Source organism: Salmo salar, chromosome 08 (genome assembly GCF_965601325.2).
Source record: "Salmo salar chromosome 08, fSalSal1, whole genome shotgun sequence".
Taxonomy (NCBI): domain Eukaryota; kingdom Metazoa; phylum Chordata; class Actinopteri; order Salmoniformes; family Salmonidae; genus Salmo; species Salmo salar.
In genome coordinates, this window is record NC_138298.1 from 20826978 (window position 1) to 20854234 (window position 27257).

The 27257-nt window shown below is 48.5% G+C and overlaps 1 protein-coding gene across 4 annotated transcripts in view; it reads left to right on the forward strand.

The window, feature by feature from the left end:
- Positions 1-27257, forward strand: part of LOC106610178 (lipopolysaccharide-responsive and beige-like anchor protein) — a 296378-nt gene that overhangs the window by 232742 nt on the left and 36379 nt on the right. For all 4 annotated transcript variants that reach the window (XM_045722742.2, XM_045722744.2, XM_082978435.1 and 1 more), the window contains exon 48: positions 18636-18803. In XM_045722742.2, the coding sequence (XP_045578698.1) occupies positions 18636-18803 (168 nt within the window). The remainder of the gene's footprint in view (positions 1-18635; positions 18804-27257) is intronic.

Below are 27257 nucleotides of genomic sequence, written 5' to 3' on the forward strand. Positions count from 1 at the left end.
AAGGAGAACACGATGTGTTCCACTGCCATTTATTTTACGTTGAGTAAAGGAGAACATGATTTATTTTACGTTGAGTAAAGGAGAACATGATGTGTTCCACTGCCATTTATTTTACGTTGAGTAAAGGAGAACACGATGTGTTCCACTGCCATTTATTTTACGTTGAGTAAAGGAGAACACGATGTGTTCCACTGCCATTTATTTTACGTTGAGTAAAGGAGAACATGATGTGTTCCACTGCCATTTATTTTGGGGTATTTGCATCTTGTGTGCTCAAGTTTCATAGATGTGTCATGTTCACAGTATTCTGCAGTAACCAACCATCCACACAGTATTACTGCTGCATGCCTTTGTCTGAACCCCACTACATTCCTCAGCCTAACTCCCCTCTACTCCCCTCTACTCCCCTCTACACCCCTCTACTCCCCTCTACTCCCCTCTACACCCCTCTACTCCCCTCTACTCCCCTCTACTCCCCTCTACACCCCTCTACACCCCTCTACTCCCCTCTACTCCCCTCTACTCCCCTCTACACCCCTCTACACCCCTCTACACCCCTCTACTCTCCTCTACACCCCACCACCCCTCTACACCCCTCCACCACCACTACCCCTCTACACCCCTCCACCACCCCCACCCCTCTACACCCCTCCACCACCCCCACCACTCTACACCCCACCACCAACCCCACCCCTCTACACCCCTCCACCACCACCACCCCTCTACACCCCTCCACCACCCCCACCACTCTACACCCCACCACCAACCCCACCCCTCTACACCCCTCCACCACCACCACCCCTCTACACCCCTCCACCACCCCCACCACTCTACACCCCACCACCAACCCCACCACTCTACACCCCACCACCAACCCCACCACTCTACACCCCACCACCACCACTCTACACCCCACCACCACCACCACTCTACACCCCTCCACCACCACCACCACCCCTCTAAACCCCACCACCACCACCACCCCTCTACACCCCTCCACCACCACCCCTCTACACCCCTCCACCACCACTCTACACCCCTCCACCACCACCACCACCACTCTACACCCCTCCACCACCACCCCTCTACACCCCTCCACCACCACCCCTCTACACCCCTCCACCACCACCCCTCTACACCCCTCCACCACCACCCCTCTACACCCCACCACCTCTCTACACCCCTCCACCACCCCCTTCCACCACCACCACCACTCTACACCCCACCACCACCCCTCTACACCCCTCCACCACCACTCTACACCCCTCCACCACCACCACCACCACCACTCTACACCCCTCCACCACCACCCCTCTACACCCCTCCACCACCACCCCTCTACACCCCTCCACCACCACCCCTCTACACCCCTCCACCACCACCCCTCTACACCCCACCACCTCTCTACACCCCTCCACCACCCCCTTCCACCACCACCACCACTCTACACCCCCCCACCACCCCTCTACACCCCTCCACCACCACCACCCATCTACACCCCAACCCTCCACCACCACCCCTCTACACCACAACCCTCCACCACCACCACCACCCCTCTACACCCCACCACCACCACTCTACACCCCACCACCACCACCACCACCACCATTCTACACCCCAACCCACCACCACCACCATTCTACACCCCAACCCACCACCACCACCATTCTACACCCCAACCCACCACCACCACCCATCTACACCCCAACCCACCACCACCCTTCTACAAACCTCTACCACCACCACCCAAATACACCCCAACCCACCACCACCACCCCTCTACAACCCTCTACCACCACCACCCATCTACACCCCAACCCACCACCACGCCTCTACAACCCTCTACAACCCTCCACCACCACCCCTCTACACCACAACCCTCCACCACCACCCCTCTACACCACAACCCTCCACCACCACCCCTCTACACCACAACCCTCCACCACCACCCATCTACAACCCTCTACAACCCTCCACCACCACCCATCTACAACCCTCTACAACCCTCCACCACCACCCCTCTACACCACAACCCTCCACCACCACCCCTCTACACCACAACCCTCCACCACCACCCATCTACACCACAACCCTCCACCACCACCCATCTACACCCCAACCCACCACCACCACCCATCTACACCCCAACCCTCCACCACCACCCATCTACACCCCAACCCTCCACCACCACCCATCTACACCCCAACCCACCACCACCACCCATCTACACCACAACCCTCCACCACCACCACCCATCTACACCCCAAACCTCCACCACCACCACCCATCTACACCCCAACCCTCCACCACCACCACCCATCTACACCCCAACCCTCCACCACCACCACCCATCTACACCACAACCCTTCACCACCACCACCCATCTACACCACAACCCTTCACCACCACCACCCATCTACACCACAACCCTCCACCACCACCACCCATCTACACCCCAACCCACCACCACCAGCACCCATCTACACCCCAACCCACCACCACCCATCTACACCACAACCCTCCACATTTTAACATTTTAACATTTTAGTCATTTAGCAGACGCTCTTATCCAGAGCGACTTACAGTAGTGAATACATACATTTCATTTTTATTTTTGTTCTTGAATTTATTAGTATTATAATTTTTTTGCACTGGCCCCCCCTGTGGGAATCGGGGCCACCACCACCCCTCTACAACCCTCTTAAATCCAACCCTCTAAAACCCTCTTAAATCCAACCCTCCACCCCTCAGGCTCCCCTAAACACGGCTCCTTGATTGACCCTGGCTTGTACAGCTCCAAGATTCATTACCCTCATTGTAAATACATAGATTTGGGATGTACCCAGGATTATGGGATTGTAAACAGGCCCACGGTGGAGAGACCATGTCTTTACCTTAACCACATACACACACACATACACACACATACACACAGACATACACACACATACACACACATACACACACAGACATACACACACAGACATACACACAGGGCTCCCAGGTGGCGCAGCCGTCTAAGGCACTGCCTCTCAGTAATAGAGGCGTCACTACAGACACCCTGGTTCGAATCTAGGCTGTATCACAACCAGCCGTGATTGGGAGTCCCATAGGGCGGCGCACAACTGTCCCAGCGTCGTCCGGGTTTGGCCGGGGTAGGCCGTCATTGTAAATAATAGTTTGTTCTTAACTGACTTGCCTAGTTAAATAAAATCACACACACACACACACACACACACACACTTTACTCTGGTCTTGATGTTGCGTGACACAGAGATCAGGGGCGATTGTTGATTTTACCACAGGGTCAGGGGAGAGGTTAAGAACTTGATCCCCCCTCGCCAGATAACTAGACGTCTCTGGTCACTGTCATGTTCCACCAGCATTCCACAATATATGACAAATACCCTCTCTGTCCCTCTCTCTCTCTCTCTCGCTCCCTCTCTCTCTCTCTCTCTCTCTCTCTCAGATCTGTTTATGATTAGGGCAATAGCAGGTGATCATGTGCTTTGGTTTAACCAGCCACAGGGGCTACTGGTTCCTACGGGCTCCTACTGGTTCCTACGGGCTCCTACAGGCTCCTACTGGTTCCTACAGGTTCCTACGGGCTCCTACTGGTTCCTACTGGCTCCTACTGGTTCTACTATTCACAAACATGCCCAACCTGGAAGTGGACTATGTCCTGATCTGATAGATGTCTGAATAGGATGAATATTTGAACATGATGAATACATATTTCCCCTTCAGTTTATTGTACTCCTTCAGGGTGGCTCCTCTCACTCATCTAATCTCTTGTACCTCTGCTGACAGCCCAGTAAACTACACGCATGGGAAAGGACCGTAAGGCCGTAAGAACACGATGCTCTGACCTCTTTAGAAAGATTCTGCCCAGCAGAAGGAGTGACAGGAACATCCACCAAACCACCCAGAGAGGGAGAAATGTAGAGGGGGGAGACCCCACTCAGGGGCTGCTTGGTGGGTCAAACCAGTTGACTGATGGAGCAGAAGCAGAGCGAGACAGAGTTGAACACAGGTCTGCTCTCCAGTCCCGCCACGGCTTCTCCTAGTCCCTTTGGAAGTGTCAAATATCTCTCAGGCAGTCGGACAGCCTACAGGAACACTCCCCTCAGGTAACTGGAACAGACGAGACGATCGTCTTCTCTGTGGAGTGCCTGTTGACGGCAGCTTGTCCTTTAGTGTGAAGTACAGTAACGGGGACACACACACACACACACACACACACACACACACACACACACTGTTTGTTTGTTGGGAGCATCACACTCTCGTACGCCGGCGGTTGTCTGTGAGCCTACTACGCCAGCCGGGATCAGTGAGCCAACCTCAAAAGCATGGGCCTGGCCGTGCTGAGAGACGAGAGCCACTTTAACTTGACCCACATGGTGTTACTCACTGAGGCCCCATAACGTTACCCACCCTGCTCACTGTCCTTCTCTGTCCAAGCACTGAGGTCTGTCAACTCAATATGCTGACAGCCCCTCACGCAAACTGTGTCAACATATGGGACAAGGCCATTATCCAAAATGGTTGAAGTCTGTGAGCATGTGAAAGAGAGGGGTAGATTGGGGGCTGTTTTGGTGTGCTTGAGTTGAGCTGTGTCTCACACTTTTTTTTCTTCCTATCAGACATTTTGAAGTGATGTTTGCTTTGCTGATCGTATCGTGCCCCTGGCAGATTTATAGCACTCCCCCCTACACAGAAGTGTCATCAGGGCTGTGGGAAGTGTCAGAAGGAAGGGAAGGTGTGTGTGTGTGTGTGTGTGTGTGTGTGTGTGTGTGTGTTTCCCACACGCCACCCTACCAGGCTGCTCTGCTCCTCTGGTATGACCACCGGCTACACGGGGTCAAAGTTCACCCGTGTTTACATTCGCCTCTCATCCCCACAATTCTCTCTCCCAATACAATCAGGCAGGCACCAGCCAGGGACATCAGTAATGCTCACTCCCTCTCTCTCTCCCAGGACCCCCAGAGGGACCGCTGTGAGAGTTGAGGTTAGCCGCTAATACCGCTAACTGCTAACAGCATAGTTAATGAGTGAGAGCACCAAGTTAGCCTAACGTAGCGTTAGCCTAGCTTAGCGCTGATCCATCCAACCGGCATGGGAGTCTGTGAGGCTACAGTATAACAGTACAGGGCCTGCAGGCAGGGTGGGAACGAGCTACAGCGTCTGGTCAACATCAGCCAGCGCTCTCTGAAGGGGTATTGTCATATGCGAGGGCAGACATGTTTACTGTGTGCTCTGTGTTTTATGAGCTCCAACCCCTCCTCCTCCTCCTCCTGCTCTCTCCTCCTCCTCTTCAGTGATGTAATGGAGGAGGCTGAGGGAGCCTGAGAAATGGCATGATCTATAGCCGCTGACACACTCACTCGCTAATGCTGTCTCTCTCCCTCGTGCTTCCTCTCTCTCTCTCTCTCCCATCCTCTCTCTATACAGTGAAGGGAAAAAAATATTTGATCCCCTGCTGATTTTGTACGTTTGCCCACTGACAAAGAAATGATCAGTCTATAATTTTAATGTTAGGTTTATTTGAACAGTAAGAGACAGAATAACAACAAAAGAATCCAGAAAAACGCATGTCAAAAATGTTATAAATTGATTTGCATTTTCATGAGGGAAATAAGTATTTGACCCCCTCTCAATCAGAAAGATTTCTGGCTCCCAGGTGCCTTTTATACAGGTAACGAGCTGAGATTAGGAGCACACTCTTAAAGGGAGTGCTCCTAATCTCAGTTTGTTACCTGTATAAAAGACACCTGTCCACAGAAGCAATCAATCAATCAGATTCCAAACTCTCCATCATGGCCAAGACCAAAGAGCTGTCCATGGATGTCAGGGACAAGATTGTAGACCTACACAAGGCTGGAATGGGCTACAAGACCATCGCCAAGCAGCTTGGTGAGAAGGTGACAACACTTGGTGCGATTATTTGCAAATGGAAGAAACACAAAAGAACTGTCAATCTCCCTCGGCCTGGGGATCCATGCAAGATCTCACCTCGTGGAGTTGCAATGATCATGAGAACGGTGAGGAATCAGCCCAGAACTACACTGGGGATCTTGTCAATGATCTCAAGGCAGCTGGGACCATAGTCACCAAGAAAACAATTGGTAACACACTACGCCGTGAAGGACTGAAATCCTGCAGCGCCCGCAAGGTCCCCCTGCTCAAGAAAGCACATATACATGCCCGTCTGAAGTTTTCCAATGAACATCTGAATGATTCAGAGGACAACTGGGTGAAAGTGTTGTGGTCAGATGAGACCAAAATGGAGCTCTTTGGCATCAACTCAACTCGCCGTGTTTGGAGGAGGAGGAATGCTGCCTATGACCCCAAGAACCCCATCCCCACCGTGAAACATGGAGGTGGAAACATTATGCTTTGGGGGTGTTTTTCTGCTAAGGGGACAGGACAACTTCACTGCATCAAAGGGACGATGGACGGGGCCATGTACCGTCAAATCTTGGGTGAGAACTTCCTTCCCTCAGCCAGGGCATTGAAAATGGGTCGTGGATGGGTATTCCAGCATGACAATGACCCAAAACACACGTCCAAGGCAACAAAGGAGTGGCTCAAGAAGAAGCTCATTAAGGTCCTGGAGTGGCCTAGCCAGTCTCCCGACCTTAATCCCATAGAAAATCTGTGGAGGGAGCTGAAGGTTCGAGTTGCAAAACGTCAGCCTCGAAACCTTAATGACTTGGAGAAGATCTGCAAAGAGGAGTGGGACAAAATCCCTCCTGAGATGTGTGCAATCCTGGTGGCCAACTACAAGATACGTCTGACCTCTGTGATTGCCAACAAGGGTTTTGTCACCAAGTACTAAGTCATGTTTTGCAGATGGGTCAAGTACTTATTTCCCTCATTAAAATGCTAATCAATTTATAACATTTTTGACATGCGTTTTTCAGGATTTTTTGTTGTTGTTATTCTGTCTCTCACTGTTCAAATAAACTTACCATTAAAGTTATAGACTGATCATTTCTTTGTTAGTGGGCAAACCTACAAAATCAGCAGGGGATCAAATACTTTTTTTCATCACTGCATCTCTCTCTCTCCCTTCCCCTCTCTCTCTCTCCAACGCTCTCTTTCTCTCTCTCTTCCTCTCTCTCGGTCCATGCACGGCCTGGCAGGAGGCTTTTCTGCAGCACAGCAGTTTTTGCAGAGGCTTTCTTTCTCTTCTCTTTTCCCCTCTCCCTCCTTACACTCACTAATATTCCATCTCTTCCTCTCTCCCTCCCCTCTCCCTCCTTACACTCACTAATATTCCATCTCTTCCTCTCTCCCTCCCCCTCTCCCTCCTTACACTCACTAATATTCCATCTCTTCCTCTCTCCCTCCCCCTCTCCCTCCTTACACTCACTAATATTCCATCTCTTCCTCTCTCCCTCCCCCTCTCCCTCCTTACACTCACTAATATTCCATCTCTTCCTCTCTCTCTGGGTGTTTGAGGTGGATTGTGGGACAGGTGGCATCTTTACCCCGCTCAGTCCCTAGCCTAGGTGTCCAGTCAAGCATGCAGGAATTGTCCCGTCCGTCCCCCCCCACACACACACACACACACACACACTCTACACGCACACTGACCCTCATCTACACTCAGGTCTGCATTTCAAAGACGTGGCGTTTGACAAGGACGTCAAGTTTAGGTCATCCATCACACAGGGCTCAATGACCCCCAATATCAGCTCCCCTTTCTCCTCTACAGACATCAATCCCCCAGTCGTCTCTATTCACTCTACTTACTATGCTCTCATCTCAGCTCAGCTCATCTCGTTTTCTCATCACAAACCACCTTCCTGCCTGATGTGGAAGGTCATCACAACTTTATTAACACTGGAGCAGCTTAACAAAAGTCATGTTTAAAGGTGCAATTATTCTTTTCTAATATCTCTAGTTGCACATGATAAACCGGTAGTGATCTACAGTGAGATTCGATGGAGGAAGTTCAACTGAGAGAACCTCGAATAATAATAATTTCGTATGAAATCTGCATGAAAATCTTAAATCGGTCATAATTCTGATTGGAAGAATAAAATAGTGTCCCAATCTCTACTGGATCGAATTTTACTGTTACATGTTTATTTTATTCACTGTGTAAAGATATTGATAGCATTGATAATTGGTTATGTACCGTGGAAGTCTCGTCTCTCTCTATATATTTAACTTCGAGGTTTATTTTCCATGTGAAGTGAACACAGCTGTTTGCCGGTAATGGACGTCCGGTAGTGGTTCTTCCGTTCATACAGTCGGTTCTCTTTACTCTCTCTATCCTTTAGTCTATTCAATGGCACATCCTGTAGGAGTCCGAACCGTTTACATCAGGGGATAAGTGTAAAAGCTATCCCAGCTCAAGAGGCTTTAGATTGGGGTAGAACTTAAAATCTAGCCTGGGGCTTCTGTTTTTGGGAAGGCCCAAATAACATACTTTTCCCGATTTGTTAGTTGGAGTGTACGGATTCTCTTTTCACCATTTACTGATAAAAAATAAATAAAAAATATCCAGCATTTTAGATCTCCGTGTGACTTTAGATGTCCGTGTGACATTAGATGTCCGTGTGACATTAGATGTCCGCGTGAGGTCGTTTCCTATTTCTACTTCCACCACCAAAACGCGAGTGTTCCTCTATTATTTATATATATATATATATATATTTATTATTAAGTGGTCCGCTCGCCCACGTGTCGTTCACCTGAATGAATGAACCTCTCCGGCAGGTTTAGAGTACAAGTTAGTCACCTCCATAATATATTTGAATCATCTAAGCACCTTCAATCCGTAACCCAATCCCATCAACTACGTTACCCAGAAAGAGAGCACTCTGAGTGGACACGGAACACGACTGTCAGACCCCCTAACTAAACACTCCAGTCTGCTCCACAGTCATTTGAGACAGCCTCGTTCTCCATTCTCTGTCTCTCCCAACAGCTATCCAAACAATTCCCCATCCAATACGTTCTGCCACTAACTCCAACTAATGGTACCGTACATGTATGCCTGTCCCTGGGATACGCCCGGAGTGTTTACGGAGCTTTTATTCATCTGTTACTCACAGACTTACTGTAGATGCTAACAGTGGTGACGTGTGTGTTAGCTTGTTAGCCTTATTCTAGGTGAGTGATGCTCGTCTCGGAAATGGAGCTATAGGTCTGTTGATGAACCGATTTACTCATCACCCGTTCTTCCTGCTTAGTTTGACCCTGAGTCTGGAGCTGTGATTGGTTGGGTGGGTTTGGGATGGTGTGTTTGTGTAACTGAAACAGTTGGGTAGTCCCAGGTAGTCCTGCGTTAATCTTCGTCAGACCCACTTCTGTGGATTTCGGCGTCTTTTAGAGGGCACTAGTCGTTTTTCATATGGAAGTTGGGAACTGATGAAGTAGGCTGTCACGCAAAATCGGTGTGTCCCAGAGTTGACGTCTGTGTGGGCCATGTCAAAGCTTTATTGCATTGGTTAATTGAATCAGAACCATAGCACTTTCCCACTGTCTGCTCTTTACCATGAATCATACACACCACTTTAGACTCGACCCACAGTCTACAGTACAGTATATGCCAGGCCTCCCTCCAAGTCCCTCCAAATACTCTGTGACATGTTTGTTTTGGGGAGATTTTACACAATCACAGCTCACTCTGCTTCTCGTCACCGGCCAAGCAGGATATTCACCCTGCTGTCTCGTCTCGGGTTCCACTTAGACCAGCGAGACGTGTGTGTGTGTGTGTGTCAGGTTCCACTCAGCGCAGCATTACAGTGTGTGTGTCTGCCTGATGACCTGTACCCAGAAGTCTCAGGGTTGTAAGCTGCATGATTGGGGAGCGAGGGAGAGACAGAGGAAAAAGGTGTGTGTGCATGTGCACGGGTGCGCGTGCTTGTCTGTGTGTGGGAGTTTTCCCAATGAGGGGCCACAGAGGTAGAGCTCAGAGCCTGGGCCACCAGGACAGGAGAGGGGAACTGGGGCATGATGTAAGGAATGAGAGCCAAGGAGGAGGCAGCAGCCGTGGAAGCTAACATTCCATTTCCTTTATTCACATACCTGCTGCAAACTGACGTCGGGCTCCTCGGCTACGGCAAGCTAATAGGTCCTTTAATCAGACGCTCGTCAAACGCAGCAAAACGAAACCCCAGATGAAAGGGAGCAGGAGATGCCTGGAAAGGAGGGGGAGACAGAGAGAGGGAGCGTTATTATTCTTTTGGAACTTTTGAGGTTGGGGTGGAAATATTATATGGGTATCATGGGGATTTCTGTAAGTTGTGGACTGATTGTTTGATCTGATAGTGTTACTTAGCTGGGATCTGGAAGGGGGGTGGGATTCTTAGCTGGGATCTGGAAGGGGGGGTGGGGGTGTTAGCTGGGATCTGAGCTGTTGAATATTATGTCTATTTACAGTGTGGGTATCTGATTTGACTCTGTCCATTGTGTTGTGAGTAGATAGTTTCTGAGGAGTGTAGGAGTGCATAAGCCTGATGAATGTCCGCCCTAATCTAGTTGTAATCAATAGGGCTGTCACTCAGCCTGCACTGGACATGTGTGTTCGATCACACACATGCAAATGGGTGGATTGATTTGTTAAGTGACATTTTAACATTCTTACAGACAGGTTTCCTTAAGTCCTTAAAAAGGTTAAAAAGGTTTTTTAGGGCCTGGTAAGGAAGAGGAAAGCATTCAGTGGCACCCCATTAAGAGCAGTGAAATCCACCCCTATAAAGTTCAATGTATGGACAATGTACAGGTAACCGCCAAAATAAAGGAAACACCAACATAAAGTGTCTTAATAGGTTGTTGGGCCACCACGAGCCAGAACTGCTTCAATGCCCCCTTGGCATAGATTCTACAAGGGTCTGGAAATCTATTGGAGGGATGTGACACCATTCTTCCACAAGAATTTCCATAATTCAGTGTTTTGTTGAAGGTGGTGGAAAACACTGTTTTAGGCACGCTCCAAAATCTCACGTGTTCATTTGGGTTGAGTCCTGGTGACTGAGACACACATATGTTCGTTTTACTATCCATCTGGGGACCAAACACTTGATTACCATTCAATTTAATATTTTCCCTAAACCTAACCCTTAATCTAACCCTAACCTTAACCCCTAACTCTAATCTTAACTCCTAACCCCAATTGTAACCTTAACCTTAAATCTAACCACTAAGCCTAAAATTGCCTTTCCCATGGGGGAATGGTGAAATATTCCTGTTTTCCTTGTTTTACTATCCTTGTGAGGACTTCTGATCCTCGTGGGCTCCCAAGTGGTGCAGCGGTCTAAGGCACTGCATCTCAGTGCTAGAGGCGTCACTACAGACCCTGGTTCGATTCCGGGCTGTATCACAACCGGCCGTGATTGGAAGTCCCATAGGGCGGCGCATAATTGGCCCAGCGTTGTTAGGGTTTTGCCGGGGTAGGCCGAATTTGTTCTTAACTGACTTGCCTAGTTAAATAAAGGATAGTCAAATCAAACACGCACGCACACACCCTTTAAACCCCCTATGGTCCTTTGAGACCCCTCTTTCAAAGTCACTGAGATCTCTTCTAGAAATGGTAGCCAAAATAATCAGCAACTAGGCATTTTTATACATGACCCTAAGCATGATGGGATGTTAATTGCTGAAATTAACTCAGAAACCACACCTGTGTGGAAGCACCTGCTTTCATTATACTTTGTATCCCTCATTTACTCAAGTGTTTCCATTATCTTGGCAGTTACCTGTATGTCACTGGTTGGTGGTCAGTCCCACTGTCCTAGTTTTACCACTATTAGCCTATTCTGGACTGTAGGTAGGAAGAAATGTGTCTGTCGCTAATAGGAAAGATGATAGAGCCTCTACATTGTTACTTTGCTATCTGTTACATGTCTTTGGTAAACATTACGTTTTTATTATTTCATTTTTCAAAATGATTAAATACATTTGGGAGAGTTAAGGGTCGAACGGCAGCTGAACCTAGTCTCTCCCTCCGGACGTCTGTCAAAGGGGAGGCTGCAGTCATATCCCAGAGCTCCCACAATTCCATGGGGCAGGCAGCTGTGAGCGGCTCACACACGGCCCAGCTCAGCAGCACAGGAAGTCTGGCAGCTATTGGCTGACCCGACCCGGACCGTAACACAGTCGCAACCAGTCGGCACACACTATTAGTCAAGTGTTTCTTGGTCAGAGCAGGTCACCCCCGAAAACACGCACGCAAACACAAACACACACACACACACACACACACACACACACACACACACACACACACACACACACACACACACACACACACCACACACACACACACAGGTCACCCCTGAGCCCCTGTGTATATGAAGGTAGCCCCGCTCCCCTTCCTCTCTGTAACATCAGACAGCCGTAGAGGAAACGTGAGCATGGCGTGCCGTCACTGTTACCCAATCCTGTGTTTTCATTGGAACCAACATCACAACCCAGACAGAGGAACTTGAGGAATACACGATTGCTAAAATGAGAGCCGGGGAAATTACACCCCACTTTTCTCCCTCCAGAAATCTATGAATAGAATGGTTTGTGTCATTTAGAGCCAGATTTAAAAATCGATATATTATTGGTAATAATTCACCACTATAAAAATGTGAAATGTCTGGCATTTGAAGATTTACACATGACGAGGCGACAAACAGTTGTCAGTTGGCAACAAAGGGATCTCTAAACCTTTGACGATACACAGCAGTTGGGGATAGAAGCCTCCTGATAACAGTAGTGTCGTGATATTTCGCTGCCATCCACCCCCTGCCAGGCATTTACATAAAGGCATGCTAAATTATTCATTAATTATCAGAGGATTCCCGGTGGAACAGGATGAAACAGACAGTGGCTGCTAATTGGCCCATCAATAACCCTGCTGCCTGCTGGATCTCCCTTAGTGGATCTGGATCTCACCTCAGGAATCTGGCTCTCTCTAGTCTACACAAGACTTCTCTCTCTCTCTAGTCTACACAATACTTCTCTCTCTCTAGTCTACACAAGACTTCTCTCTCTCTCTAGTCTACACAATACTTCTCTCTCTCTAGTCTACACAAGACTTCTGGCTCTCTCTAGTCTACACAAGACTTCTCTCTCTCTAGTCTACACAAGACTTCTGGCTCTCTCTAGTCTACACAAGACTTCTGGCTCTCTCTAGTCTACACAAGACTTCTGGCTCTCTCTAGTCTACACAAGACTTTTGGCTCTCTCTAGTCTACACAAGACTTCACTCTCTCTAGTCTATACAAGACTTCTCTCTCTCTAGTCTACACAAGACTTCTCTCTCTCTAGTCTACACAAGACTTTTGGCTCTCTCTAGTCTACACAAGACTTCTGGCTCTCTCTAGTCTACACAAGACTTCTGGCTCTCTCTAGTCTACACAAGACTTCTGGCTCTCTCTAGTCTACACAAGACTTCTCTCTCTCTAGTCTACACAAGGCTTCTCTCTCTCTAGTCTACACAAGGCTTCTCTCTCTCTAGTCTACACAAGGCTTCTCTCTCTCTAGTCTACACAATACTTCTCTCTCTCTAGTCTACACAAGACTTCTGGCTCTCTCTAGTCTACACAAGACTTCTGGCTCTCTCTAGTCTACACAAGCCTTCTGGCTCTCTCTAGTCTACACAAGACTTCTGGCTCTCTCTAGTCTACACAAGACTTTTGGCTCTCTCTAGTCTACACAAGACTTCTGGCTCTCTCTAGTCTACACAAGACTTCTGGCTCTCTCTAGTCTACACAAGACTTCTGGCTCTCTCTAGTCTACACAAGACTTTTGGCTCTCTCTAGTCTACACAAGACTTTTGGCTCTCTCTAGTCTACACAAGACTTTTGGCTCTCTCTAGTCTATACAAGACTTCTCTCTCTCTAGTCTACACAAGACTTCTCTCTCTCTCTAGTCTACACAAGACTTCTCTCTCTCTAGTCTACACAAGACTTCTCTCTCTCTCTAGTCTACACAATACTTCTGGCTCTCTCTAGTCTACACAAGACTTCTGGCTCTCTCTAGTCTACACAAGACTTCTCTCTCTCTAGTCTACACAAGACTTCTGGCTCTCTCTAGTCTACACAAGACTTCTGGCTCTCTCTAGTCTACACAAGCCTTCTGGCTCTCTCTAGTCTACACAAGACTTTTGGCTCTCTCTAGTCTACACAAGACTTCACTCTCTCTAGTCTATACAAGACTTCTCTCTCTCTAGTCTACACAAGACTTCTCTCTCTCTAGTCTACACAAGACTTTTGGCTCTCTCTAGTCTACACAAGACTTCTGGCTCTCTCTAGTCTACACAAGACTTCTGGCTCTCTCTAGTCTACACAAGACTTCTGGCTCTCTCTAGTCTACACAAGACTTCTCTCTCTCTAGTCTACACAAGGCTTCTCTCTCTCTAGTCTACACAAGGCTTCTCTCTCTCTAGTCTACACAAGGCTTCTCTCTCTCTAGTCTACACAAGGCTTCTCTCTCTCTAGTCTACACAAGACTTCTGGCTCTCTCTAGTCTACACAAGACTTCTGGCTCTCTCTAGTCTACACAAGCCTTCTGGCTCTCTCTAGTCTACACAAGACTTCTGGCTCTCTCTAGTCTACACAAGACTTCTGGCTCTCTCTAGTCTACACAAGACTTTTGGCTCTCTCTAGTCTACACAAGACTTCTGGCTCTCTCTAGTCTACACAAGACTTCTGGCTCTCTCTAGTCTACACAAGACTTCTGGCTCTCTCTAGTCTACACAAGACTTTTGGCTCTCTCTAGTCTACACAAGACTTTTGGCTCTCTCTAGTCTACACAAGACTTTTGGCTCTCTCTAGTCTATACAAGACTTCTCTCTCTCTAGTCTACACAAGACTTCTCTCTCTCTAGTCTACACAAGACTTTTGGCTCTCTCTAGTCTACACAAGACTTCTGGCTCTCTCTAGTCTACACAAGACTTCTGGCTCTCTCTAGTCTACACAAGACTTCTGGCTCTCTCTAGTCTACACAAGACTTCTGGCTCTCTCTAGTCTACACAAGACTTCTGGCTCTCTCTAGTCTACACAAGACTTCTGGCTCTCTCTAGTCTACACAAGACTTCTGGCTCTCTCTAGTCTACACAAGACTTCTCTCTCTCTAGTCTACACAAGACTTCTCTCTCTCTAGTCTACACAAGACTTCTGGCTCTCTCTAGTCTACACAAGGCTTCTCTCTCTCTAGTCTACACAATACTTCTCTCTCTCTAGTCTACACAATACTTCTCTCTCTCTAGTCTACACAAGACTTCTGGCTCTCTCTAGTCTACACAAGACTTCTGGCTCTCTCTAGTCTACACAAGACTTCTGGCTCTCTCTAGTCTACACAAGACTTCTCTCTCTCTAGTCTACACAAGACTTCTCTCTCTCTAGTCTACACAAGACTTCTGGCTCTCTCTAGTCTACACAAGACTTCTCTCTCTGACAAGGAATGGTTTTTAGATGAAGGCTTGGTGGCTGAAAGATCTTAACGAAGAAGGGTTTTTAATATAATAATACTTTTAGCAAAAATGGTCATCTTTAATTTACTATCTGTAGAAACTATTAGAATAGAAAGGTTCAGAAACGTTGTTAAACATCACAGCACAGTTGAAAAATATATGGCAAAGGGGGGTTGAGGGTAGGCTGAAGGATGGAATTAAAATCAAACAAAAGAGAACTATTGTAAAATACACTGCCCCCCCACATCATTTTTTTAAAATAAAAAATTAATTAAAGAGATGGTTTTTCCACAACAGTTTTGCTTGTTGATCAAACGTGTCTGGGAGAACACAGGGTAGAATTGCCAATGGGCCTCTCTTTTAGCAGCACAGACTGAGAGGCTTTGAAAGACACCACAGAGCTAGTTCACTATACCTCCGCAGGCACTACCAAACACTCCCTGAATCACTGATGAGAGATTTCTAGGCACTACCAAACGCTCCCTGAATCACTGATGAGAGAGGGGATTTCTAGGCACTACCAAACGCTCCCTGAATCACTGATGAGAGAGGGGATTTCTAGGCACTACCAAACGATTGCATCTCAGTCAGAGACAGACACACGCACACACACAATACTATTCCCCTCTCCCCAAATGCTAGAACCTCATTACCATAAAGGCGGGCCTCTGGAGAGGGTGCTGCAATAACACAGGCTGTTCTTTGTTTCCCTGCCTTGATTGACAGGAGGTTGCAGCGCACATTAAATGGCCATCAGACTCTGCATTAGTTTAGAAACAGAGGGAGCAGGGCCCCGTCAAAGGTCAGGCCTCTCTCTATCACACACACACATGCACAAAATGAACCAACACAAACTCACGCACACCGGTCCCCCATCGGCCCCCAGTCAGCTGGTCATTAAGAGGCCTGTCCTGGATTCTAATAGACATGTAGCCCTAATAAAATGGATCACTCTCTGACACAGAGCTTTCAACGTATTAACATAAGTGCTCTGATCCAGGGGTGCTCTGATCCAGGGGTGCTCTGTTCCAGGGGTGCTCTGTTCCAGGGGTGCTCTGTTCCAGGGGTGCTCTGTTCCAGGGGTGCTCTGTTCCAGGGGTGCTCTGTTCCGGGGGTGCTCTGATCCGGGGGTGCTCTGATCCAGGGGTGCTCTGATCCAGGGGTGCTCTGATCCAGGGGTGCTCTGATCCAGGGGTGCTCTGATCCAGGGGTGCTCTGATCCAGGGTGGCTCTGATCCAGGGTGGCTCTGATCCAGGGTGGCTCTGATCCAGGGTGGCTCTGATCCAGGGTGGCTCTGATCCAGGGTGGCTCTGTTCCAGGGGTGCTCTGATCCAGGGTGGCTCTGTTCCAGGGGTGCTCTGTATTGTAAAATAATTACTCCCAAAACATTGGTATTTGCTCATATTTTGTGTGTTTTAAAGGGGGAAAGTAATTGATCTATCTGTGGCTACTAATTTCACCATGTGTTTCCAGGTTGCCAAACTATAATTGCGGAAGTATAATTGTTGAACATTTACAAAAAGAACCATGACGTATAATAACCATAAACCTATTCACACAATTTGTTATGCACTTATATAACAAATGTTCCCAGTCCTCATTTGAATAGTGTTCTTCCTCCACTCTACTTCCCAGCTTGCATCCCAATGTTGGTACCTTATTCCCTAGTTAGTGCACTCATTTTGACCCGGGCCCATAGGGAGCTATATATATATAATATATATATATTCGTGAACATGGTTACATTTAGGACGCAGACCCAGTTCCACATTAAAACCCAGAGACCTTTCAGTGCTCTGCCGCCCCAGGGCCTTTTCTCTCTCTCCTTGACACCGACCAATTTCTTGATATTGTTTCCTCGGCTCATAAAGTCATTATACAAGAGCTTTCACAGTTTACCATCAGGCTGAGGCTCGATCGCCCCGTCAGGGGGAGATGTCATGATGGCAGACAGGTAGCAGACATCTAGCAGTTCGCTCTCTCTATTTCTCGCTCACCACCTCCTCTCTCTCTCTCTCTCTGTCTGAATCTCATTCTTCTCGCACTCTCTTTCTTTCCCCATCTCTTTCTTTCCCCTTCTCTCTCTCTCTCTCTCTCTCTCTCTCTCTCTCTACCTCTCTCTCTCTCTCTACCTCTCTCTCTCTCTCTCTCTCTCTCTCTCTCTCTCTCTCTCTCTCTCTCTCTCTCTCTCTCTCTCTCTCTCTCTCTCTCTCTCTGATTGAAAGTTATAATTAAGAGAGTGAGAGAGAATTAGAAGGAAAATTAGCTGTCAGAAAGTCACATTTAAGTGAGTGATGGGCCAGCCCTGGCTGTAAACATTTAAATGATATAAATTGCCATTTAAGTGTACCGGTTTAATGTTTTGTCACAGAATTAATGTGACACAAGGCAGCAATGACAATCAAGGCCTCCTCATTCTAATTTGGAACGCGTTTAGAAGCTTTTGTTGTTGCCGTGCCAACAGCTTTTCCAGAAATTAACACAATTGCTGTTTTTATGAGAAACCATAAATGTTTTCCCTTCTTGGCCGGCTAATGACTAGAAAAACAGCTTGTATCTCAATGTTATGGTGAGACAGAGACATTCCGAAGCACCGCTATATACATTATCTCGTCTCGTCGTCCCACGAAAGGGGAAGGAAAGTCCAAAATGAGTCCCCGACGTCCTATTAGAACGAAGTGTTCTCATGTTTCATGTTTTCACACGATTAGCATTGGAATCTTTTGGAGCGTTTTCTTCATTATGCAGATGATAGTCAGTGCTGCTATCTGCTGTTGAAATGACTTTGAACAAGTTCTACTTTGAGTTGCAGCTTTTTGTGGGGGTTGGGAGAGTGGAGTAAGCATTCTGGAATTACAACAATTAGTTAATTTGCAGCCATGCAGTTTAGCAGGTCTGCTGTATCTGTTCATAATGCTTCAGTTTATAAATAATCATTTGACTTTGTCTAATCCCCTCTTGGTTCTGTGGCTTATGAGTGACATCAACTTCAATCAATTATTTGCAAGGATTCCCTACCTCCTATTTTTGATATAGTCTTGGGATCCTCTTGTACCACTCTATCTATCCAAATCCCCTCTAACCATGAGTCCTCACCGCCTCACTCTGAACACGGTTTGTATGTTTTTCTGTTCAATATCTGCTCAATAACCCTTTCATTTAGCCCAATCCCCTCTAACCATGGCTCCTCCTCTCCTCCTGTCTTCCCAGGCTCTGGAGAGTGAGTTTGTGTCGTGCCAGCTGCACCAGTGGATCGACCTGATCTTTGGCTACAAGCAGCAGGGTCCTGAGGCCACCAGGTCTCTCAACGTCTTCTACTACCTGACCTATGAAGGGACCATCAACCTTAGCTCTATCACCGACCCCATGCTCAGAGAGGTGATGTAACACACACACACACACACACACACACACTTCTACTACCTGACCTATGAAGGGACCATCAACCTTAGCTCTATCACCGACCCCATGCTCAGAGAGGTGATGTAACACACACACACACACACACACACTTCTACTACCTGACCTATGAAGGGACCATCAACCTTAGCTCTATCACTGACCCCATGCTCAGAGAGGTGATGTAACACACACACACACACACACACACACTTCTACTACCTGACCTATGAAGGGACCATCAACCTTAGCTCTATCACTGACCCCATGCTCAGAGTGGTGATGTAACACACACACACACACACAGAGAGTTGACGTGATTTTTTTCTGCATATTATTTGTTATAATATTATATTATTTGTCCTTTCCATCTCTAAAAGCCCCTGCTGGATGTGAATTGCTCCACGGTATCACACAGAACCATTAAAGCTCTTAACTGGGATGTTGAATCCAATTCAATTAAAGTCCATTAGCATCAGCAAAAAGGATAGTCCTCTGACATTATTGATGCTGTTATTTGTGTTACATTCAACAGCAGGGCTGTGTGGTAAGCAAGTACTATTCAGTCTTTCTTCTCCAGCACTGGGCTCCCACTGAAAGCTGTAAGAAGTGCTCCACTTTAAGGTCTGAGAAAGCCCTTAAAAATCGGGAGTGTGTTTGTGTTTTTCTCGCTCTACTTTCATTCATTATTCATCCTCCCTTCACTTTGAACCAACAGGCAGGCAGGCAGCCTCTCCCTACAGCAGCAGCACGGTACACCAATATAGCAATAAACCATGGCTAGCCCGCTAGCTTACAGCGCTAACTCTCTCATTGACACTCTAACAAATCTGTGGCAGGTGAACAGGGTGCTGACCCCACAACTAGAGTGTGACTTCTCGTCTAAAACGGTGCCACTGAAGTGTAACTCAGGGTGCCAGACATGGCAGCCAGCCACTGAGACAGCCTCTTCTGGCCCAGAGTGCACTGTGTGTGTACTGTATAAACTCTAGAGCCTGGACGATACCAGTATGGTGATACTCTTTAGTATGGTGGTAAGGGAACAAAACACAAAGCGGATTGAACTTGTTTAGAAATCAGCTCTAATGTTGGAAACAAACATGATGATGTCATCCAGAGTCACATGTATTTATTTACCAAGCTGTAGCACCATATGTTACATACAGCAGGTTATTAAAGGACCAGAGAGTTTGGTTTGCTTCGTGTTTTCATTTTTGCCATGGATAAAATATCCCGGGACCGTCCTGGCTCTAATAATCTCCAGAGATAACACAGTGTACCCTAAATACAACGAGCGCTGGTCAACATCACTTCCTATATAATGCAATATTTGATTTCATCGAAGACACTCTGAAGCCCCGAACAAATGATCCGTAACAAATATCACAATTGCTCTGATATCACAATTTAGCAATTACTTATGTTGTGTTGAATATCATTTTCTGACACTATTATGACGTTCAGTTGGATTAAAGTGTCTACATTGGAAATGAACAACATTTACCCGCTCACCAACCAAAACGAACCTCCCTCAGAACTTTCACTATCAGACTCCTGGCCAGAAAACCACCATCTTGACATCGGCGTTCAACAAGGACACAGTAGGGCGATAGTAGTCGTCATTTCCATCAGTACACTCACTGTGGAACGGTGTTAGAGGTTAGCGTCAGTGGGTGTTCAGCTGAAGGTCAAAGTGACTCAACTGTTCCGTTAGCTAGCTCTGGGACATTTTGCTTAGGCTAATGTACAAGAGGACCCATCTTCAGAGTCACTCCCTTCATTAAATTCCCAGCTGACATTTATAAAGGTGTGGGATGTTGGAAACTTCCTGCGCATAGGTCACCTATATACTTGCCCATACTACAATGTTATGGCATATAGGCATGTGATTATGTGGGGCCACTGGCAAGGCCAATCTTCTTTAGGGGCGCTGGTCCGTATCTGATGAAGTCTCTATATTCTGAACATTTAAAGGACGGAGAGAGAACCCCTCTGCAGCGAGGCCACGGTCATTTGATTTACTCAACCACTTGACAAGCTGCATCTGGATGGAAAACATGCTGTTTTTATGCAAATAAACGCATCACAGTAACCGCATAACCGCACTTGGTTTGGAATGAAGGGAAATGAATAACCGAGGATGTCCTTGGCGTGTTGTCTGGTTTGTGGGGGTTGTGCGACGACTCAAGGCAGGTTCCTGTTTGCGTGGGTATGTTTAATTTATACTCGTATTACGTGAAAGCTGTAAAATGCAGACTGTTCCCGTCTGTGTATTGTCACTGGTGTGCGACGGCCGTGAGATTTTCCATAATCACAGACAAAGGACAGCGTGAGATGGAGAGAGAGAGGGCAGGAGAGAGAGAGAAATAGAAGGGAACCCCTGTACCAGTACTCCCAGACTCTCAGTCCCAGTGCAGTAAAACGTGCTTGTCTTAATGTGGCATGAGTCAACACAGAGAAGAGGAAGCGGAAGAAGGGAGCTGATGTTCTCTCGCTGATGGAGGGAGAGCATGACCAGGAAGCAGTCCCCGTCTGGGTAAACATGGCAACGGTCTCCGCAGCGTTCCCTAATCTGCCTTGAGACATTCCAAACGCTCAGCTAGAACCCCCACCCCATTCCACCCCACCCTCTACCCTACCATGGCTTGGCCTGTGTAGACTGTAGGCCTCTGGGGCAGGGAGCCTCTCTTCCAGCTGTCCCCCGCTACCCTGTCCCTCCCCTCCTTGTCCCTCCCTACCCTGTCCCTCCCTACCCTGTCCCTCCCCTCCTTGTCCCTCCCTACCCTGTCCTTCCCTACCCTGTCCTTCCCTACCCTGTCCTCCCTACCTTGTCCTTCCCTACCCTGTCCTCCCCTACCTTGTCCCGTCCTACCCTGTCTCTCCCTATCCTGTCCCTCCCTACCTTGTCCCTCCCTACCTTGTCCCTCCCTACCTTGTCCCTCCCTACCTTGTCCCGCCCTACCTTGTCCCGCCCTACCTTGTCCCGCCCTACCTTGTCCCGCCCTACCTTGTCCCACCCTACCTTGTCCCGCCCTACCTTGTCCCTCCCTACCTTGTCCCTCCCTACCTTGTCCCCCCTACCTTGTCACGTCCTACCTTGTCCCTCCTTCTCCTGTCCCTCCCTCTCCTGTCCCTCCCTCTCCTGTCCCTCCCTCTCCTGTCCCTCCCTCTCCTGTCCCTCCCTCTCCTGTCCCTCCCTCTCCTGTCCCTCCCTCTCCTGTCCCTCCCTCTCTTGTCCCTCCCTCTCCTGTCCCTCCCTTGTCCCTCCCTCCCTTGTCCCTCCCTCTCCTGTCCCTCCCTCTCCTGTCCCTCCCTGTCCCTCCCTCTCCTGTCCCTCCCTCTCCTGTCCCTCCCTCTCCTGTCCCTCCCTCTCCTGTCCCTCCCTCTCTTGTCCCTCCCTCTCCTGTCCCTCCCTTGTCCCTCCCTCTCCTGTCCCTCCCTCTCCTGTCCCTCCCTCTCCTGTCCCTCCCTACCTTGTCTCTCCCTACCTTGTCTCTCCCTACCTTGTCTCTCCCTACCTTGTCTCTCCCTACCTTGTCTCTCCCTACCTTGTCTCTCCCTACCTTGTCTCTCCCTCTCTTGTCCCTCCCTCTCTTGTCCCTCCCTCTCTTGTCCCTCCCTCTCTTGTCCCTCCCTCTCTTGTCCCTCCCTCTCTTGTCCCTCCCTCTCTTGTTCCTCCCTCTCTTGTCCCTCCCTCTCCTGTCCCTCTCCCTATCCTGTCCTGTCCCTCCCTCTCCTATCCTATCCTGTCCCTCCCTCTCCTGTCCCTCTCCCTATCCTGTCCTGTCCCTCTCCCTATCCTGTCCTGTCCCTCTCCCTATCCTGTCCTGTCCCTCTCCCTATCCTATCCTATCCTGCCCCTCCCTATCCTATCCTGCCCCTCCCTATCCTATCCTGCCCCTCCCTATCCTATCCTGCCCCTCCCTATCCTGTCCCTCCCTCTCCTGTCCCTCCCTATCCTGCCCCTCCCTATCCTCTCCTGTCCCTCCCTGTCCCTCCCTATCCTGTCCCTCCCTATCTTGTCCTGTCCCTCCCTATCCCCCTCCACCACCACCTGTCCTCCATTGCCTATTCTGACACAAACCAGCCCCGGAAGGCCTAGCCCAGACCAGGATCAGACCAGACCAGGACCAGACCACACCAGGACCACGGCTGAATCAGTTGTCACTCAGTAGTGGCGGTCTCCCTTGGCGCTACCCCCCTCCATTCCAACCTCCACCCCCCTTGGCCCCTGGCCCTGACACGGCCCAGACTAGCAACCCATTTCCGCCTCCTCCACAGGCCTGCTTCCTCACAAACACTGAGGGACAGAGGCTGGCTACGGCTCGGGGCTGGAGACGCGCTGCTGGTGTATTTTACTAATTAAAACTAATGCCAGGGTTCAGTCGGGTGTGTGGAGAAACCTCCCCAGCTGATTGGACTCTACACAGGGAGGGGGAGGAGGGTGACAACAAACTCTTCTTAGACTCACACACTTTCCTCCCTCTCTTCATTCATGTATATGTGTGTTCATGCAATACACCTCCAATCTCTCTCTCTCTCTCTCTCTCTCTCTCTCTCTCTCTCTCTCCAATCGTTCTCTCTTTCTCTCACGCACACACACAGTTTATGTGCTCTCTCTCTCTGATGGCACCATGCTCTGCGGTGTGGATTTATTCATTCTCCTGATCATCAGAGCATTTACCTTCCGGTTGTATTAACCATGCACCAGGCTCCTGGCCATGCCTGGCTAATGGGCCTCTAGCTGGGGGAATGACCGACCACAGCCCCCCTCTCCCCACTGCTCCTGGTAATGAATCTGCATGCGTGGGTGGGTAGGTGGTGGGCTCAAGCACATCTGGATGGGAATGAGGTGATAAATCAGCGTTTGCCCTCGGTGCCCGCCATGCGATGCTCCAGTCACTGAGCATGAAGGGCAGCTGAATGGCAGGGGATGAGGAGGAGGAGGTACGGAGGTACGGAGCGTGTTCTGTTGTCCTCTATAGAGGCCGTAGGGAGAGAGGCCGACATCGCACCATACTGTACACACAGTCCAGTTCATGATCTGATGGAAGTGGTCTGTATCATCGTATACTAATACAAGAGATTTTATCATATTTTGGGTTGTTAAAATGTGATATCAGAGAAATGTTAATATAGATATGTTAAGGACGATTTGGTATTTAATATGTATGGCATAATATAGGGATGTGTATGGTAAAGCTCTTGCCAAATGTATTTTGGATGAACACGACAGACCACAGCTAATTACACCGGCACAGATGTTCATAGGGGTCCTGACGGACTACCCCTCACACCCCAGGCTCACACACTTTGATCAATCACCTCCATTTAATCCTCCTGCTGGACTTGTGCCCAGCTACTAGGCTAGCTAGAGCTAGCGCCTGCAAACACCACTCACATTCACGCCGCGGAAAGTACTGAAAAGTGTTCTTATTTTGTGTCATCAACATTTCTATGCAAATCTGAAATCAACTTCTAAAAGTCATCTTTAGTTCCCCTTCATCAAACAGTGATGCTGTGAAGACATTGGGTTAGCTAGCTAGCGCTTATCGCCATCTTGCCCTGCCCTGACTCCCATTCCATTGACGTAATGACTTGGGCTTTTCCTAGAACCCCTACATGCATTCTCTGGTATTTCAAGATCCTCTTAATGACTGTAGGGCAGGCGTCCCAAATGGCACCCTATTCTCTTAACAGTGCACTCCTTTTGCCCAGGGCCCTATGTAGGCAATAGGGTAACAATTTGGGACACATCCCAAAATCATCTGTTTGTAATCGATGGCCCAGTCTAATGGACCCAGGAGTGGATTTACACTAAATAAAGAGAGAGGGACAGATCCCATTGTTCTCCTCAGCTGTGAGAGGACTGGGGGATTAAAGCTTGAGTAGCAGAGAAAAGAAGGTTAGGAGAGAGAAGGAAAGAGCGGGAAAAGAGAGGGAGGGGGGACAGAGGAGGTAAGAGGCAGGGAGACAGACTGGGGGAGAGGGAGGGAGGGAGAGAGAGGGAACCAAAGCCCTGGGTTTTCTGACTCTCACATATCAGCTGGCGTCGGTGGAGGCCTTCAGTCTAGGCCGGGAGATTTTCTCATACCTGTTAGAGATTAGGAACCATCTTTTTTTCTTTACTACACTGGGATCCTCCACAAAAGCTGGAAGGTAGGATGGCAGGCAGGGGCTGGAGTATAGGTCTGGATCCCAAATGACATCCACTTCCCTATGTAGTCTATTACTTCTGACCAGAGTACAAATAGGGGCCTGGTCAAAAGAAGTGCACTACATAGGGAATAGGGTGCCATTTCACATGAATCCCAGGTATTAGTTCACAGTAAGTATAGTCTGAGTCTATGGGCTTAACTGAGGCTCTCTCTCTCGTCTCTCTCTCTCGTCTCTCTCTCTAGTCTCTCTCTCTCTCTCTCTCTCTCTCGTCTCTCTCTCTCTCTCTCTCTCTCTCTCTCTCTCTAGTCTCTCTTTCTCATCTCTGGTTAGTTTCAGACAATAGGGATAAGCAGTGCTGTTCACAGCAACATTTTCTCATGGAAATCCCATCTGCAGTCAGTACAGTCCTTCTCTATGAGATCACTCCCAGTCCAGGCCAACCCCAGCTCAGGCTCAACCACTGTAGTCTCACATAGTACTCTGCTCTTCTCCACACTCACTCTCTCACACGCACTCACACACAGTCAGATTGCACGGCGCAGCAGTCTCTCACTTAACCTCTGTCTTTCCTGCCCAAGATCTTTATTTCTCGCTCGCTCTCTCTCAATTCAATTTCAATTTAAGGGGCTTTATTGGCATGGAAACATATATGTTATCATTGCCAAAGCAAGTGAAGTAGGTAATAAACAAAAAGTGAAATAAACAATAAAAAAGTGAACGGTAAACATTGAACTCACAAAAGTTCCAAAAGAATAAAGACATTTCAAATATCATTATATACAGTGTTGTAACAATGTGCAAATAGTTAAAGTACAAAAGGGAACATAAATAAACATAAATATGAGTTGTATTTACAATGTATTGGGTTGTATTTACACTCTCTCTCTCTGTAGCCCCATCTCACCTAGAGTACTCCTACACACACCTACCGCTGTTGCTGTATGTATTCTTTACTGTGTTGACCATACACCAGTACATCTCTCTGTCCTCCCAGCCCTGTGTTACCTTGACTCTGTGGCCCCTGATGTTGTCCAGAGCTGAGAGGCGGCGTCTCCTGTGACATTTATGGTCCTATATCTCTTAATTAGCGCCACCTAACCCGCCTGTCTGTCTCCCTCTCTCGCTCTCTTTCTCTGTTTCTCTCTCTCGCTCTCTTTCTCTGTTTCTCGCTCTTGCTCTCTCTCGCTCTCGCTCTCTCACTCTCTGTTTCTCGCTCTCTCTCTCTCTGTTTCTCGCTCTCTCTCAACCTCATACCTGTCTCTATACTGCTCTATTTCTCCCCCCCCTCTCTCCCCCCCTCTCCCCCCCTCTCTCCCCCCCTCTCCCCTCTCTCTCTCTCCCTCTCCTCTCTCTCCCTCTCTCCCTCTCTCCCTCTCTCCCTCTCTCCTCTCTCTCCCTCTCTCTCCCTCTCTCTCCCTCTCTCTCCCTCTCTCTCCCTCTCTCTCCCTCTCTCTCCCTCTCTCTCCCTCTCTCTCCCTCTCTCTCCTCTCTCTCCCTCTCTCTCCCTCTCTCCCTCTCTCTCTCCCCCTCTCTCTCTCCCCCTCTCTCCCCCTCTCTCCCCCTCTCTCCCTCTCTCTACCCCTCTCTCTCTCTCTCTCTCTCTCTCTCTACCTCTCTACCTCTCTCTCTACCTCTCTCTCTACCTCTCTCTCTACCTCTCTCTCTACCTCTACCTCTCTCTCTCTCTCTACCTCTCTCTCTCTCTCTACCTCTCTCTCTCTCTCTACCTCTCTCTCTCTCTCTCTACTTCTCTACCTCTCTCTCTCTCTCTCTACCTCTCTCTCTCTCTCTACCTCTCTCTCTCTACCTCTCTCTCTCTCTCTCTACCTCTCTCTCTCTCTCTCTCTCTACCTCTCTCTCTCTACCTCTCTCTCTCTCTACCTCTCTCTCTCTCTCTCTACCTCTCTCTCTCTCTCTCTACCTCTCTCTCTCTCTACCTCTCTCTCTCTCTCTACCTCTCTCTCTCTCTACCTCTCTCTCTCTCTCTACTCTCTCTCTCTCTACCTCTCTCTCTCTACCTCTCTCTCTCTACCTCTCTCTACCTCTCTACCTCTCTCTACTCTCTCTCTCTCTCTACCTCTCTCTTTCTCTACCTCTCTCTCTTTCTCTACTTCGCTCTCTTTCTCTACCTCGCTCTCTTTCTCTACCTCTCTCTCTTTCTCTACCTCGCTCTCTTTCTCTACCGCTCTCTTTCTCTACCGCTCTCTTTCTCTACCTCGCTCTCTTTCTCTACCGCTCTCTTTCGCTACCTCGCCCTCTTTCTCTACCTCTCTC